This window comes from Micrasema longulum, unplaced genomic scaffold (genome assembly GCF_059751315.1).
Source record: "Micrasema longulum isolate JH-2025_06_02 unplaced genomic scaffold, ASM5975131v1 h1tg001339l, whole genome shotgun sequence".
Lineage (NCBI taxonomy): Eukaryota > Metazoa > Arthropoda > Insecta > Trichoptera > Brachycentridae > Micrasema > Micrasema longulum.
The window spans coordinates 17,184-34,869 of record NW_028278525.1 but is presented as its reverse complement, the minus strand read 5'-3'; the positions used below and the strand labels follow the sequence as shown (position 1 = coordinate 34,869).

The window sequence follows — 17,686 nt, the reverse complement described above, 5'->3', positions numbered from 1 at the left end:
GGACCTCAAATTGACAACGACGGGAAATGTGAAGGAGGAATTAAACGTCGCATCGCCATAGTCAAAAGTGCCATGTCTAAGCTCGATAAAGTCTGGAAAGATAGCTGCAGAAACATGAACCATTGCAGCGGAAAGACGAAGAATTGACGCTTTTGAAATGTGGTGCTGGAGTATATAAATCCATACTAATATTATAAATGCAAAAATGTGTTTGTTTGTGTTTCCTTCACGTCTCAACAGAGCGACTGACATATTGTTTTGCATAGGGATTAGCCGGAGGGGTGAGAAAGTAAAATAGGATACTTATTTTTCATCCCAAATTTACAAAAAGTACGATGAAAAAAATATATAATGCATCATCAACGAGCAACATTATTTAAAAATGAGTAGACGGTAAGGTGGGATGTCAAAAAAAATCAATTTGAAATTGATTCTTTAAATTTCTGTAATCTACATTCTTTTATCTATGGTTAGTTTAGTTTGATTTTCGTTTTAGTTTTGTAGTAGGATTTTGAATTTGTGAACAGAATAACGATGCTACGTCACCATAGACTAACGAATCGTCGTATTCTTACATAGTGATAGTTGAAAGACAAAGCTGTTTTCAATCTCGATAAAATATGTCATTCCAACACAAAAACTTAAACACGATAAACGACGCAAATAATTTAATACCTAAATAATTTCTCCCTAATGCCTACCACTATGCGCTCTGTAGCTGCAAGACGTCCTGTAATCTAGCTCCTATCTGTTATAATTTTTGATTGATCTTAATTGAAAACGAGGAACTAGAATCCCAACCGTCCATGCGCTCTGTAGCTGCAAGACGTACTGGGATATTTATTAATTGTACAGCGCCCTTGAGGTGATTTTCACAAAAATGGCGCTATATAAATTATCCAACTATATACCACGTGAGCGAAGGGTAAAAGCTAGAATATTATAAACCTTTTATTAATTAGCTAACTTAATTAGATAAAATCCTATAGAGTTTTGATCTGAAATGCATTAGAATATAAGTGAAATAAATAATACCAACAGGTCATAATATGAAATGTATTTAATATTTTTATATGAATGGTCCATAGATCCCTTTTTATGAATCAACCGCCATTGTCAAGAGTTGTCTGGAACCAAATCTTTCTTTTACTGAAAAAAAGGTAAGAATTATTAATATGCGAACAAAATGCAGACATAAAAGAAATATGTATTGAGGAGTTGTAAACTGAACAATTTTTGATTTTTTTTAACCTCTGGTTATAACAAGTAATGCTTATAACGAGCACATTCAGTTGGTCCCATCTTCCTTGTAATAACTAAGTTTGACTGTACTTAATTATTGTAAATTATTTGCACAACTACAATGACTTTAGTGGAAGTGAACTTTATGGTTCATTTTAGATTAAAAAAATAGAAGAATGGACTTTTTGTACAAGTAATTTTTATGTAAATAGGTGCGTAGTTTTCACGGTCAGTATCATCATCAATATCTATCTTTTTTGGGTGATCCCGTGTAAGTTGGTTCGTTCCGATGTTTCGGCTACCATTGCAGGAGCCATCTTCAGGGTAAACTGAGGGGCAGCTTACGCAGGATCACCCAAAAAAGATACATTTTAAATATTTATGTAGTTTTAAAATGTACATATAAATATGTATATTTTATCAATTCTGGTGTTTTGTTTGTTTTTGTTTTAAATAATTAATTCACCACAAAGACAATGAAGAAAAAATTCCTATTCTTTGCCCAAGATGAGGATTGAACCCACAACCTATGGTTTTGTTGCACTGCGGGGCCAGTCAGGTATAGAGTATGTAGAGATTCATAAGCAAAAACTCAGTGTAGATATGACACACACAGATTTTATGCTTTAGAAACAATTGACATGCTGCGTTTTTACTCATGATTATTTACAGTTCTCAATAATTTGCATAAAGTTGATATATATTAAAAAGTGTCATATCTCAAAATACGACTTTTGCAATAGCTGCCTTTTTGCTAATGATGGCCAGTATAGCCACATTTCATAAAAGAGAGACACGGTTTTAACGGCTGTGTAAGCGGCACATTGGTTCATATTTTTATCAAATTTTGTACAAAGTATATCACAACTAAATCAGAGTATTTGTTGCTTAGTTATTGTAAACTTGTTTGCAATGACTTACCCACATCCATACTAGTAACATCCCAAACTCCGAAGTTCTTAGCTTTGAAATCTCCCCCAGCGGCAAAAACAAATGGATTCTCAGGGCAAACGGAGAGACACTGCGCGGCTCCTATGGCCAAAGCTTTCTCTGCTACTAGTGTAGGAGTACTGAAACAAACAAAGGCATAGTATACTTAGGACCGGTTGTACAAAAAAGTCTAAAGTTGAATGAATACTTGTTGCGTTTTAGTGAAAATAGACAAAGTTAGATAAAACAGCTTGTTTTCCCCTTTTTGACTAATGAGAAAAAAATATTTAACACTTGTTTATTTATAAATTTGTATAAACCGCTTTAACTTTTGAGTTATACGTCGACCGGGTTCAAGTCCCGAGAAATATTTACATTCTATCACTTATTCACAATATTTTGAATAATCCCACTTCACCTGTTTATCTGAGAGAGCTCTTCCAACCTCTATCACAACACGGACTATCTCTTCGCTCTAGTAACAACGAGAGAACCCATTTAATACCCTTTCACCGCTCTAATTTTCTCGCCTCCTCTTTCACAGTAGTAGCTGCTCGATTGTGAAATAATCTACCCCCTAATGTTAGAGAAGTTCCTTCTTTGAGATGGTTCAGAGATGGATCTTCATCATAATCATCATTCCCTTTCCGCACCTAATGGTGCATAGGGAACTGGATTGGTACTCCAATCGCAGCATATTTCAATCAATTTGTTACATGAAGGTAATGTGATCAGTCTTAGGCTTCAGGTACCAGTCCAGGGACTATGAAATATTCTTATAATATTCTGCATAATTACCTAGAATATGTCCATGTATTTGTAATTTTCACAAATTGAACGGTTTGGGTAGGTAAGAAGAAATTGCCTTAAGGCAATACGCCCACCCTTATATGCATTTAAATTATATATGTACATAAAGTGTTAAATAAATAAGTCCTGATGATGGTGAAGTGTCTCAAAAGTTAAAGTATAGAAAAATGATAATGGTGTAAAAAAATAAATATATATTTAAGGTTAAATGTTTCTTTATTTAACTTTTTCCCCTGCAATTGGTTCTTTATCACAAGTATATATCAAATTTATCATCTTACTATCTGCACCCAGTGGTGCATGGGGCAATGCATTGGAATTCCAATGGCTGAGTATATGAGTCAGTCTCACATTCAGGTCCCAGTTCAGGAACAATGAAATACAATTGCAGTTTAAACGACCTTCAAAATCTATATTTCACATATAAGTACAATACAATGTTTTAATATTCATGTTCTGACTAGCCGGAGTTTAGATAATAAAGACTTTATGTGCCGGCCAGGGGGCTATAAAATATTTCAGTATTTTTACCCTTTTAAATCCTAACCTAGTTCGAACCCTGTTAGAAATTGAACCCAAGACCCGTTTGTGAAGGAACCTAAGGTTGTGCCAAACTGTGAATTGTCCTAATAGCAAATCATACTCACTCAGAAATGTCCCATGTTTTCATACTTCCTTCACTTGATAATGTTACCATAAGTCCAGGGCATTGAGAACTCAGAATAAGACCTAAAAAATACAATTTAATCGGTTGTTATTAAAGTAGTGTCAAAGTTTGAGAAGTCAATGGTATTATATGATATTGATTTGCGAGTGCGGATTATAAAGATTAACACGGATTAGATTTGAAATATTTATTACTAGAAATTACACCCAATATCACAATAAAATTTATCAAAAGAAATAAACAATATAGTTAAAACTGGCCAAGGGTCCTGCCTGCAGGTAAGCCGAAAGATAGATAAGAAATATCGCAAGCGATGTCTTTTTAAGTGTCATGTCAAATGGTGGGAGCAAATATAATACATCATTTGGTCAGAGGAGTCATATGTACGTTGCTTCCAAAATTTACAACACTATACCTCACGATTAAAAATTAAATATAAATAAACAGAAATTCAAATTATTTGTTAAAAAATGGCTTCAGGATTTGGGTCCGAGAACTGCCTCGAGATGGCCACCGAACCAAAACAGTAGTCTATTTGAACTCGGAATTATTGTTGCATGTCTGCTATTTATATTTTATGTTTATATCCACACAGTGTTATTTATTAAATTATATTTATTTATTATGTACTAGAACATAATATAAAAATGATGTAAATGAATGCCTCAACTTATGCCCAGTGAGGTGTTCATAAAGAAAAGAAAAAATATAAAGTTTTATGCGAAGTAAATATAGAACCTCGTAAGGAGTGAAGTTAGATTCGTATTAGGTTTGCCAACTGAAAAAGGCATTCCAGTGTTGGCAACCTGATAATTTTTATTCAAGTACTTTGCTCTCCGCTAAATATATTTAATTATTTAAAAAAAGAATAGCACAATCGCAATTGTACACATATTTTTGTTGTCTATTGTTTGTATCTATATTGTTATTCCTTTCTGTTTGTGTTGTTCTTATGTTTATTGTTAATTAATGTAACTTGTTTTTGGCCGATGTTATCATGTTTTGGTAGAAGCCCTAATAAAGGAAAAAAAAAAACATTTTTTGATTGGTAATACTGTCTCTTGTCAAACTAATGAATAATAGAACGCTTTACACTCGAACAATGCTTGAAAATTGTGGAAATTCACTTTAAACATCATGACAAAATGCGGTCACTGGTAAAAATTATAAATAAAAGAGGAATAAAACTAAATAAGTATTTTTATTATTATAAATATTTTTTTATTGAATTTACCATGATCTATACACACCGGGTAGTCAAGTGGTCAGAGAAAATCCAAGAAGATTTTAAGCACTGATGGATTGAGGATAAAAAAAGGAAGGTTACCCTCCCTGAAGGGGAAGATTACCATCGCGATTGTCAAACAACAAGAAGATCAAAAAAGTCAATTTTTTTATATCCGACTGAGACATTTCTTCAGTTGGGAGTAGACGGACGCCACTAATAACAGGAACACTCGGACAGCAAAGCAGAAATAAATACCTGTAACTTCGCCCTCGTGTGCTTTTATTGTCCATAGAGGTTCATCTTGCCGGCAGTCAAAGTAGCTCACTTTACCATCAATTGAGCTAGCCTGAAAAAAATAGAAAATGTACATAATTTGATGAAATACAGTGTGATTTTTCTAAGAACGGTCGTCTGACTGTTCTACTTTATAATTATTTTGATTATATACATCAGCGGCATAAAGCTAATGCGGGTACATCTAATGCACTGTGATTTAATATATAAATGGAAAACATAAAAAATGTGCGAGTTCATCAACGCATTAACTGAGCGTGCATCAATCACTTTCCCGGGAAGGCTCCACTACTCGGCAGGCTAGGAAGTTTTTTCTGGTGTTGGATGTGAAGGAGGTAGTGTTTAATTTTAATTTAAGGCGTGAAGGACTTATATATTAGGACAGCAGAATATCCCAAGATCGCCGCTCAAAGGCAGAGATTCTAAACAGAGTCCAAAAGGAGTTGCTTTCAATAAGAATAAATATCTAAACTATTTTTAATATAAATTCTTCCTAATGTCGATATCAATGTTCTCAAACTCTTGTCTGAAAAAAGCTCGACACGCGACCCTAAGGTGTGTTTTTAAAATTATTAAATCAGTTGAGCTCCAGCCGCTAAACAGTGAACATCGTGTTTTATTCCGTCTCTCTGCCCTGTATGTGCTCCCGATCCCCGGTCTTCGCTCCGCTCTGTCGCTGACTAAGTTCGCCTCTCTGAACCCCATGGACTGGATAGAAAGTCCTTTTCAGGGCTATTGAGGTTTACTTGTAGTTTGTGCAGTCGCGCTCTGACCTTTTAGCTTTGCCTTTTGGGTCTGCTTGGGAGGGCGGCCTCCAGTTTACGACGTGAAGCCTGACTGTGACGAACTAGCGCAGTCGTAGGAACGCGTACGTTACAGTAATGTAGATAACACTAAAATAAGAAATTTACCGCAAAACAAAATGGTTTCAATATATCCCAGCAAACTTTTTCAACTTCAGATCCAATAGTCCAAGTTTTGTGTGCGTCAGTCCGGCGGCAGTCTGATACTCGAACATACCCATCACAACATCCCGACAGCAGACTTTGGGATTCAAGGGGATGCCACTCGACACTTTGTACCTAGTTACAAGTAAACAAGTTTCAACATGACAAATATAAAACAAGACATATTTATTTATTTTTTACTTTTTATAATAAATGTATGGATTGTACTTCATTTTCTTTATCGCTTAGGTGCAACATCAAGCGAAAAAAATCATACCTTATCTTGGAAAACAGAAAGCTTGGTGTGTGGTGTCCCTTGGTCTATATCCCAAAGTAAAACTGTTTGATCGACAGAGCCGCTTGCTAACACGTGGCTGGAACAAAACAATTTATCAACCATAAAAAAGTATGGATAAATAGAAACATAATTTGTATAAAAACCGTTACAAAGTTGCAGGAAGGTTTCACTAATTTTTAATTATCAAAGATTGTACTATGCATGGGTGATAACAAGAACTTACTCAAAATTTTGATTCCAAGCAAGGTCTAGAACGGCATCTTTATGTCCGACGCTTTTGATACCCTTTTTTTTATTTTTCTTTTTACCAAGTTTATAGGCTGGTTCCAAGCAATCCAGTATGTCTAAGTCCCAAACTTGAATGACCGGATCCATACTGCCGATTGCGCACATGTTGCCTGTCAAAATGCATCACATCAGAAAATAAGAAAAAATAACAACAAGAAAGGTGTAATTATTTATTTATGTACACGTAGTATATCCACGTACAGGGGTTGTAAAGATTGGTTGGGTCCCGGTGATACCTATTTTGCTGGATGGGCAGGTGTCAAGAAATGCCGAAAAATGCCATGCTGTTTAACATCAGCAACACTACCATTGAGTACTACTCTCTAGCGTCCTTGTTGCAAATCCTGGAAATGTGATCTGTATAGGTCACAGCCAATAGAGAGAGGGCAATGGTTTCGGCGCCACAAAATTGAAACCAAACCAGCTAAGGGAAAGAAAACCGTAACAGAAAAACTTGAGGAGAGGCTAATACATTCTTCCTGTAAAACACCGTTATTATGAAACCAAATACAGAGTCTTGAACTGCTACTGAACCTCTGAAACGGCCAGGAAAAGGAAATAATGGACTTAAGATTCGCAACATGGAAAGTACATAGTTTGTATAGAAGCGGAGCTCAAAGAGAGTCGACCAGACAAATGGCAAAATATGTAATAGATGTGAGAGCAATTCAAGTCTCACCTAGTGGACAGGACCCAAAATGAATGACATGAGAACACACACAGTACTGCACTGCGGAAACGAAAGACACCGTGAGTTTGGAGTGGCATTTGTCGTCAGTAGAAAGACGAAGGGCTATATTTTGGACGCGCTGGAGTTGAAGTAAAAGCCACCATTTATATTATTATAGTCTCGTGTATGTTAATGATTTGTTTTATGTTAATACTAAATAGTATATGGCCTCGGTATATGTCAAAGCCAAGTGCTGAATCCACAATAAAGCGATTTGTTCCATTTTCGGGTTCGGTGTTGGCTATACCGAGGAAAATATAGAATAGGATTTCATTGGATATTTTTATGTTGATTTCATTTATTTTTGTATATGTTTATTATATTATGTTCACTGTGTATTTGTATGTTTTTCATTGCATGGTATACTGTCGATTAAACACGCGCGCGGGCGAGCACCGCTATTTACGTTGCCGGCCATTGGGCAGAGTTGGCGTGGGGGGAGCCAAACGAGTGGTCTCCTGTACCCCCACTCCTCGGCGGCGGCCGCGTCGCGGGCAGCGGGAAGTATACCCTCAGCGCTTTATAAGGAGTACATTTTGTAATAAACAGTCATTTCACTCCAGACACTTGAGTTGTGTGTTTTGATTTGACGCCTCCGCCCTACGACGAAAGTCCTTTTCAGGACTATTGAGGTTGACTTAGCGGCCAGTGCTCTCTCGGAGCGCCGGGCTCCTAGGCCTCCCGTTTACGCCGGGTGGGCTGATTGAGAGGAACCAGGGAGACCAAGCCGCCACCACCCCCCCCTGTAACGGGTCGGTTACAGGCTGCATCATTGGATTTAAACCAACAAACAAGAGATTGTGGGTTAAGCGAATGCAAATGAAAAGTAGATTCTTCAACATATCAATAGTAAGTGTGCACCCTGCAACTGAGAATAAAGTCGAATCTACTAATGACACATTCTATCAGAGGCTTGAACAATTAATAATACTTAATTAATATAAAATAATACTTAATAATAATAAATACCTGGTTGATCACTAGCTGGGTCTCTGTTAAGCCACTCAATGCAGAGAGGGAAGCTCGGTAGTAAAGTATCGTGGTGAACGTATAAAGAACCCTCCCCTTCATTGTAAACTGAAAAATATCCACAATATGAATTAATTAATACATGACGTATATATTACAAATAATATATTTTCATTCATAGTACATTCGAAAGAAAATTTTCTGTTCTGCCCTTAAAGGTAATAAACTCTTATCTTAAATATCTTGATATTGTGTTTGCTTTTACGTTACACATATTACAAGCCATCAAAATGGAATGTCAAGTATACGAAAGTGAGCATTTTGGACACCCCCTGTTTGCGTTCAATCTGAACTAAATAATCCGTCTCTTACCATATACTTCCAGCACACTGGCATCCCCTTGTACGTGACCAACCAGAACCAAATTATCAGAAGGTTTGATAATATCATCTTCTTCATCACTGTCAGGGTCCTCCGTCTGGGAAAAAATCAATCTTTGATTAATGGTGGTAAAATATGCCTACCAAATCTGGAGTCCATATTTAAAAAAAGACAGAGTTGTTGGAGAAAGTCCAGAGAAGAGCAACTAAAATGGTAGTTTCTCTAAGAAATAAATCATATGAGGACCGCTGAAGGGAGCTCGGGTTAAGTTCACTGGAAGAGCGGACGCAGCGTGGTGACTTGATTGAAACTTTCAAAATCTCAACTGAGCAACATAATGTACTCGAGTTGAAATCAATGTTCACTATGAATGAAAACCGCTATCTCAGAGGTCATTCATTATACATACTTCTTCTACCAAAGGCAAAAACAGAATACTGACAGACACCAGAATTTTGTGCCGCCTAAACTTTGTAATTATTGATTACTTATATAGAGATTTTGACAAGTTCAATAAATAACAATGCCCTTAAAATTCTAATCTAAGAGGAACATGTCTCAAATGTTAGAGTATAATTATATTTACGATGGAAATTTGAAAATTCCGAAGTGACATGTAGCAACTTTACAGAAGAGCCAATTAAAGTCTTTTTAATTAGTAATAAAAATCTCATATCACCTACTATGTGTGTTTCCTAGGTAATTTAAATAAAAAATTAAAATATACGATTTTTTAATCTAATCAACAAAAGAAAAATGATTCGCTCTTCTGTAATGTTGGCAACATGTTGCTTAGGAATTTTTGCCTTTCACTGTCGATATGCATTGAAAGTCTTTTCTATTGTTCTATTCTCAATAATCTTAGCCGAGAATTGAACCTGAGACCTCAAACATAGTATGTAGGTGAATGGGCCAACCACTGCAATATGAGGCCGACTTATTCCCACTCAATTTCCCCTTTTAGGATTTTTACTCGAGAGTAGCCATCGAGTCGAAAACACTAGTCCAGTGTTCTGGTTCTATTTCACACACAGAACTGTATTATCTATAAAATACACAAATATATCAGCTTACATTTATATGCACACCCTCCAAGTCTCCTTCATTTGTGAATGTAGCTAATGAGCCGATCCCAAAGACTGAAGATGGATTCACTGTAATAAAAATATACATATATAATTAATAAACACAACTTACTAGTTTACTTAAAAGTTTTCCTATTACTATATTACATAATTTATACAGCAGAACCTCTATATTCATCATAAATCTATTCCTGTGGGAGCTAACAAATAAAACATTAAAAAAGCAAAGACAAACGCAGGACCGTAAAAAATACTACTCAATGAACACTAAAACAACTTACCATACTATTTAAAAAATTACATTGGAGACAAATTTAAAACCAACCTGATAAAGCACATAATGAATACACTAACAGGATGAGACATAACATAACAAGACCTTATAATATTTCTTATTATAATATACATATTTCTTCAAAATCGTTCCAAGTAACAAGTAAAAACTTTACAGACATACATAAATAAATAATTAGATTGCATTGATCTATTATTAGTCTGTATTTGAATCACGAAGGCAATTTTGAGTTTTAATATTATTATTAATTTTGAGCGAGCAGCTTAGCTGATATGCTTAAATCTATTTAAACGAAAGTTAGTTGTTGGCGCACTTTAACTTTTTCGAAAACAAATCTAGTCCATTTTTAAACCATTGAGACTACACATTGAGATCAGCTCTTGTGGCAGCTTACTCCAACCATCAACAACCCCATTGCTCAGGAAATGCTTCCGTGGATTTAGATTGAATCTCGTTTTCTCCAGAAGACGAGCATCTTGTTTAAGCTTGAACATGGGATCCAAATTTGGGCAGCTATAGTGACTGTTGAGTATTTTGTATGTCTCTATCAGGTCACCCCTTTCTCGCCGTTCCTGCAGCGTTGTGAGACCGAGAGTTTCCAGTATCTCCACATATGGAAGCCGTTTTAGGGTCGGCGACAACTTTGTAGCTCGTCTTTGGACTCTTTCCAACAAGTTGATATCCTTAACAAAATAAGGATTCCATATCTGAAACCTGTATTCGAGAGTAGGTCTGATATATGTTTTGTATATTTTTAGTAGCATATTGGGTGTTATATATGAGAAGGCTTTTTTTATCAAGTAAATAATTTAATTTAATTTTTTTGTTATGTTTATTATGTGACATTCCCATTTTCAATCATCTGTTATTGTTATTCCATGGTCTTTTTGTTGTTTCACAGTTTTGAAATCTACACCATTTAGCCTATATTTAAATTTAGGGTTTTTCGAGCCGGTTTTGCGATTAATAATAAAATTACTAGAGTTGATTTCCTTTGTTTCACACATATTTACGTAAGAATTCAATTAATATTATTAGTATCTTGTTTGGACCACATTTAAAATATTATTCTTATCATACAGTCGAAGATAAAAAATTCGATACAGTCTTCGACTTTTTTTTTAGATGATAGATTTTTTAGATAACATACTAGAGGTTCCGCTGTACAGAAAGTGACGGACAGAAATTTGAAATTCTGTAAGCAACCAAGCGTAAACAATATTTTGAGTTTGTCCAAATTTTTGTAGGCAAGGACTGGATTCAACTCTCTAGTGAGCTGTTAATATTAACATATTACAACAGAGATGAAGAACATTTTAGAGAAGAGAATATAAAAGTCTAGGCAGCTTAAGACCTGTAATTGGCTGGTTTAAGTGGCCACTTTAAACACCGTGTAACATTCACCATTCTGCCTATATTTGAACATCCAGACTCCTTCAATTCTTTCATCTGTTGATGTTTGTGAAGTTAAAGAACTGAAACCACTATTTATGCGGGTGAGATTCATCCGATTGAATTATTTCACCTCCATACTAGGCAACGCCGTTTTTTTTTCTTCAGTTTTTATACTTCTTCGTGGACCAGGTGGATTTATCAACAATATTTTAAGTTTGTCCAAATTTTTGTAGACAAGGACTGGATTCAACTCCCTGTATTAACAACTCCTTAGGGAGTTGAATCCAGACCTTGTCTGCAAAAAAATTAAGTGTGGATGTTCAAATATAGGCAGAATTGTGAATGGTACATAGTGTAAAGTGGCCACTCAAACCAGCCAATGACAGGTCATAAGCTGCCTAGACTTCTGTATTCTCTTCTCTAGAATGTTCTTCATCTCTGTTGTAATATGTTAAACCAAGTGTAAATTGTTCAAGAAAGGTTCTCAATTATACCATTATCCACGTCGTAATTTTCAAAGTTAAATTCATCGTTTGGATTTCCTGGATTTAAGGCATCCGGCTGAGTAGGGGCTTCATCATTTTCTGAGTCACTATTTGCCCCATCGTTTATCCTGATAAACAAACATTCAAAGTTATTTATAAAAATATTAAAGTTTCAATATTGAATAATAGGTTTTCAAAAGCAAATCACAAATGGATGTTTTTACAAGAAATTAAATTAATTCTAACAATAATCCTAATCGTAAAATTCATAAATGAAGGCGTGAGAAGTCCAGTCCGCACAACACTCGTTTCATCAGATAAATAAAGACAATTCGGAGAAAAAAAGAATTGATATACCTTAATTCTTCAGCTGTTTGTGTAATTATTGATTGTAATTCATCTTCTGTTAATTGAACCTGTAAATGCGATTAAAATATAAGTAAAAAACATACAATTCTAAATAATAAAAAACTTGCGAACAATTATTTCTACGTGCCTTTTCTGGGATAGCTTTGGCTACATTACGCCGCACAAAACGTACACACGATACTAAACCAATGTTTGTGGTATCATTTTCATCCATTTTTCAAAGATTCTGATTTATTTATTTATAGTTTGTAAAAGTTGAGAATATAACCTCAAAAGCACACGTGAATTGCGTCTGTGACAGCTGTCAGGTTTGTTCGGTTTGTTATGCTTCTGAGGAAATGGGTTAACGGCTAGTGCGCACGTAGTCTGTGGTGCGCACCTCGAAATCGAAAAAGAATGTAGGTAGGTACCTTAGAAAAAAGATAATGAAAAATTCAGATTTAGTAGAAAAGATAATTACCTACTTTTTCAAATTCCGTTATAATAATCCTGTAAAATATTTTACATTTCCAACCACACTGACAAAGCCCATTTAAACTTATTTACAAACAAACAAACCATCACGCCATTTCCGTATAGGGGTAGGCAGAGAAGATAAAACGCCATATCACTCGATCTTTGCATACAGACCTCACTTCCTCTACATTCATGCATATTCTCATGCACGCATGCCGATTATTCCTGCTTTTGACATATCCATCTTCAAGTATTTGATGGACTTGATCGTGCCATGTCTTTCTCGGCCTTCCTCGTTTTCTGCATCCATCAATATTCGCATCGAAGATAAAATCATAAATAAAAGCCTATATACTTACCTACTTTAAGGCTATATCTCAATGCAAGTTTTTATGTGGAAAAAGGGGTTATGTTTTTTTTATGTCAGCGAAAAAGCAAGACCGACCGATGATCCTGATTTTTGTTCTTTGATAGAAATAGCAGACTGGAACAAAAATGTTAAATTTTTATTTTTGATGTAATGGCGCTGCGTATAAAAAAAATATTTGAGTCTTTGAAAGGTGGTCAACTGTCCTATATTTTACAGAAGTCCTGTATTTGACAACAATAAAGAACTCTTTATTTTTACCCTAAATCCTGTTTTTTGAGATCATATGTTATGTGAAATGGGTAAAAATTTGATTTTTTCGTTGTTCTTTTTACATTCTGCAGAGCAAGAACTATCCCCTTTTCAGTACTAAAAGTAAAGAATATGTGGGGCACATGGATTTGTTAAATTCTTTATACTGAACGCATTGAGGATTCGTAACCGCGACTCCATTAGCAAAATAGATATGAATACTACGATTCTAGCAAGTAGTGCATATTTATAGATCTATGATAATATAGTGTTGGTAACCTTATTTGCGAGCGACAGTATTTTTTTATCCTACATTAGACAATTTTTACAAGACAGTGAAAAATAAAATGAGACAGAAAAACCTAATTACAGCAGAACCTATGTTTTTCAACCCTCAGATTGGTAATGTTCGATGATGGTAACATTTTATGTCAATTTTTTTCCCCCATATTCATTAGTGTTTTGCGTATTTGTCATCACTTCCACCGCCGGCACTGGCGCTGCGACCCCACTATCGGAATTGGAATTACTATTGGGAAAGAAGCAGAAGGCGCTTTTGAGGGGACCATTTTGGGGCTTGCGAAAATCATTAAGTCTGAAAACCCCTGAAGCAGAAGACTACCTGGAAGGCCGCTAAAAAAATGAAAGAATAGCTGGATGTCATCATCCCAGGAGAGCCCACTGTCACAAGACCTAGACGAAGAAGGAATTACTATTGGCTGTTTTGGTTTAATTTGTAGCAACAAATAAACAAACGATCACACCGTTTTTACATAGGGGAGGGAGAGGATATAACCATACAACGCCATATCACTCTGTCTTTGCATCAAGACCTGGGTTCCTCTACATTTATACATCTTCTCATGCACGCAAGCCGATCATTTCAACTCTTGACATGTCCATCTTCAAGTATTTGTTGGATTTGTCAACATGTCCAAACCAACGCAGCTCCCCTTTCTTGATTTTGTCAATAATGCTAGTCTCGAGTAGGATCTCAACATCAGTGCACGTATAATTTTTTTGGGGTCAGTTGTATATAATCTCCTGACATAACTACGACCTGTGAAGATCTATTGTGACATAAATTCTCGCCCTCCAAGCCCAAGTCTTTGAAGAGCCTAGCTACTGTGTAGAGGGCGAGAGTTTGCACCTGTCATACAACACATTCGCCTCGATCGTGCAATCGCGCGGTTGACGGTGTATCAGACTCCCCCGCCTCGTTTCTCCCATGCAGAAGTAAACAACCATTTGTTTTTTTTTAATATTTTATTTTTCAAGATTTTAGTCGTTCTAAAAAAATATTTTAATGTGCCAATATGTCTTCTTGCTCATACTGATCATCGTGGTTTCGGATGTGACAGGGTTTTAAGAACATCCTGTATTATAAATCTTTTTCCATTTTACGGGTTGGAATAAATAAATGCAAGCAGAAACAATTAAAAAAAGTTTATGAACATAAATATTTTTATTTAACATTTATAAACAATAATGTACATGATTTACCTAGTTTTAATTTTTGTACAATTTCCCATCTTCAAACCAAAGATGTTTTTATAAAAGAGTATGGTAAAAAGATACAGAGTTCTTAAAAGCCGGAACAATTTTTAAATATTGATGGTTAACAGTCTACTTATCATATCCAACATTTTGTACATTGTACAGGAGATAAAATAAACATTATTTGTGATATTTTTATGACTGAACATTTATTGAACACATCACAAAAGAGATAAGAATATTTTTGAGAAGAGATATAGGAATCTAGTTACTTACAGGGCTTATGACCCGTAATTGGCTAGCCTAATTGGTCATTTTACACGCTGTGTAGCATTCACACTTCTGACTATGTTTGAAAATCCAAATTCCTTCAATTCTTCCATTCGATCTTCTTTGAGTGAGCTGCCGGTGACCGGCCTTTTTCTTTCATGAATTACTAATTTGTGAACTAAACGTACATTTTTAGTCATTTGCAAGTCAATTTTTTTTCTAGGTTTTTCTTTGATATCAAGAGAATATGGCACAGAATTTGTGTTCTTATAAGAGTATTAGTTTTAATTATTCAGTTTCTTAGATTCCCGATGTTTCGGATTGCTTTACAGCGTCCATCATCAGGGTTGGTGTAATTTGTGTGGATACATGTGCAACGTTATGTACTAAAGATTTGTACCACGGTACAGTCGTTGCTGTATACAGCTTGTCAATTTGAAATCTGTGTCGCTTCGGCAGAAACGGGACATAAGTTTTCCTTCGAGCCGATAATCTTAGAGAGACTACTCAATTGATAAAAGAAGCGATTATGATTAAAAACACCCTGACAATATAAACAGAGATGATGGGATGCGATGGGGGGAATTAAAATCGGAAGATACAGAAGTCATGCCTTCACCGTGCAGAAAAAGTTGAAGATGAATTCTCCCGAGCGATTGCGAAGATACGCTACTGACCCCGAATCTTCATGCTTTGGGTAGGTACACTTATTTACGCATTCAAAGTGACAAAAATGTTGTTCCACCGAGCAATTTTTGCTTTAATTAGGATTTACTTAAATTTTAAGTCATTTTGAAGTGGATGCTTTTTTTCGTAACCTAGCCGGACCAAAGGGGTCTTCGAATCCCCCGTAGACAGATTTTAATTCGATAACTCAAGTATTATTAAAGCTATTTGCCGTATATTTTTTGTAATCGTGAAATTAAAAAAAAGTAGCATTCTCCTGTTTTTGTTTTTAAATTTTGAAATAGTTGTTTTTTTTTTTAAATATTAAAACAAAAAAGACGTAAATAATACAAGGGTCAATTTCACTTTATATACATAAGCATTCGGTAAACTAACAAAAATGAATAAAATACACGAATGTGTAAAATATGTGTACGCGAAAATATGAATGAATTGCACGGTCATAAAAACTTCCAACGTTTTATTCTCCTGACGCCATATACAAGTAGGCCATCCGTCGTTTGGTCCCCCCGTTCGGATCATGTGTAATTTTTGGATGCTTAGTGAGGGAAAGGTTAAAAGCCTATTTAAAATACAAAAGAAAAATTGGTAAATTTTTAAATGTCACTTATGTACGGCGCCATCTAGCGATGAAGTTGAAAATTCGGGGTAATTAGAGCGCATGCGTAAGACCACATGACCTTTGAGATTTGTAGAAAATATAGACATGTCGATGGAGCTGGCTTTGTAATACGGAGGTAGATACAGATAGGCGAAAAATTAAGAATGTCACCTTGGGAAATCATGTTAATCAATAAATCATGTTCAAGCGAGCACTTTTTGCATTAATTGAGATTTATTTCAATTTTAAATCGTTTTGAAATGGCTACTTTTTTACAGAAGCCAATTTCAAATACGAAAGAGAAATACTTCAATTTCAAAGTAGCATTGAATGCGGAGTAAATTTATAGCACATTTGATGACGTCTTAGATGACGCAATGAAAACACATATTGTCATGTCGGTAGATCAAATAAGTATACTGTCTTGATATTCGCTATGGCTGCCACAGACAAAGTAAACAATGAATACATCTGAAAATTTTAGCATACTTCAGGGGCATGTATACCAACATAATTTTCAAAATTTACAATTCGACTCTCCAAACCCGTAAAATGTAAAATTTCTCATTATTTTCTGAACACACCTCATATACAAAAATAAAAAACAATATTGAAACATGGATATATAAAAAGAAAAAATATAAGTTACTAATTAAAAATACTTAGTACACTTCCACTTATTTGTTCGACTAACCATTTTTAATTAGTAACTTATATGTAAATTGAAGTAATTACATCATTACAATGGAATTCCATCAAGAACTGTCAATAAATATTTTAAATTAGACCATACCTTTTTAATGCTCCCCCGACATTTGAGAGACTATGAAGTATATTATTTATTGAATTCCACAATTCAAAATATACTGACAACCCATATTTAACAGTTAGCAGTGATGTGACTATTAACTTTTGAAAAATGTATCATAGAGGTCATGGGCCAGAAAGCAGAGCGGAATGCTCTGGCAAAAAGTACCTGGTTAGCACCATGCGAAGGAACTGATAAAAGGGTACTCGCAAAGGTTTGCTTTCAACATAATAAAGATCAGACTCATCAAGTAAGGGTTATCACTTAAGCCCGCCCAGGGGTGCTATTCTGAACCGCTCTCGCGGCTTGAGAGAACAGTTTTTCTCGTGTAATTT

The 17,686-nt window shown here is 35.2% G+C and overlaps 1 protein-coding gene across 1 annotated transcript; it reads right to left on the bottom strand.

Annotated features, from left to right (window-relative positions):
• Positions 1 to 1,042: 1,042 nt before the first annotated feature.
• nclb (PWP1 homolog no child left behind) lies at positions 1,043 to 12,780 on the bottom strand. The gene is made up of 13 exons (XM_088235158.1): positions 12,541 to 12,780; positions 12,402 to 12,460; positions 12,054 to 12,172; positions 9,859 to 9,938; positions 8,776 to 8,881; positions 8,404 to 8,511; positions 6,640 to 6,814; positions 6,396 to 6,492; positions 6,083 to 6,253; positions 5,133 to 5,223; positions 3,630 to 3,711; positions 2,164 to 2,312; positions 1,043 to 1,149 (listed from the first exon to the last, which is right to left on the bottom strand). Exons 1-13 carry the CDS (start codon positions 12,625 to 12,627, stop codon positions 1,097 to 1,099), a joined length of 1,377 nt encoding a protein of 458 aa, XP_088091284.1. The 5' UTR covers positions 12,628 to 12,780; the 3' UTR covers positions 1,043 to 1,096.
• Between the last annotated feature and the right edge of the window lie 4,906 nt (positions 12,781 to 17,686).

Coding starts and splice junctions, on each gene's coding strand:
- nclb (XM_088235158.1), bottom strand. CDS start 12,627: ATGGATGAAAATGATACCACAAACATTGGTTTAGTATCGTGTGTACGT. Junction 8,882..9,858: donor TGGAGGGTGTGCATATAAAT/GTAAGCTGATAT, acceptor ATTTTTTCCCAG/ACGGAGGACCCTGACAGTGA. Junction 6,493..6,639: donor GCTTGGAATCAAAATTTTGA/GTAAGTTCTTGT, acceptor GTTTTGTTCCAG/CCACGTGTTAGCAAGCGGCT.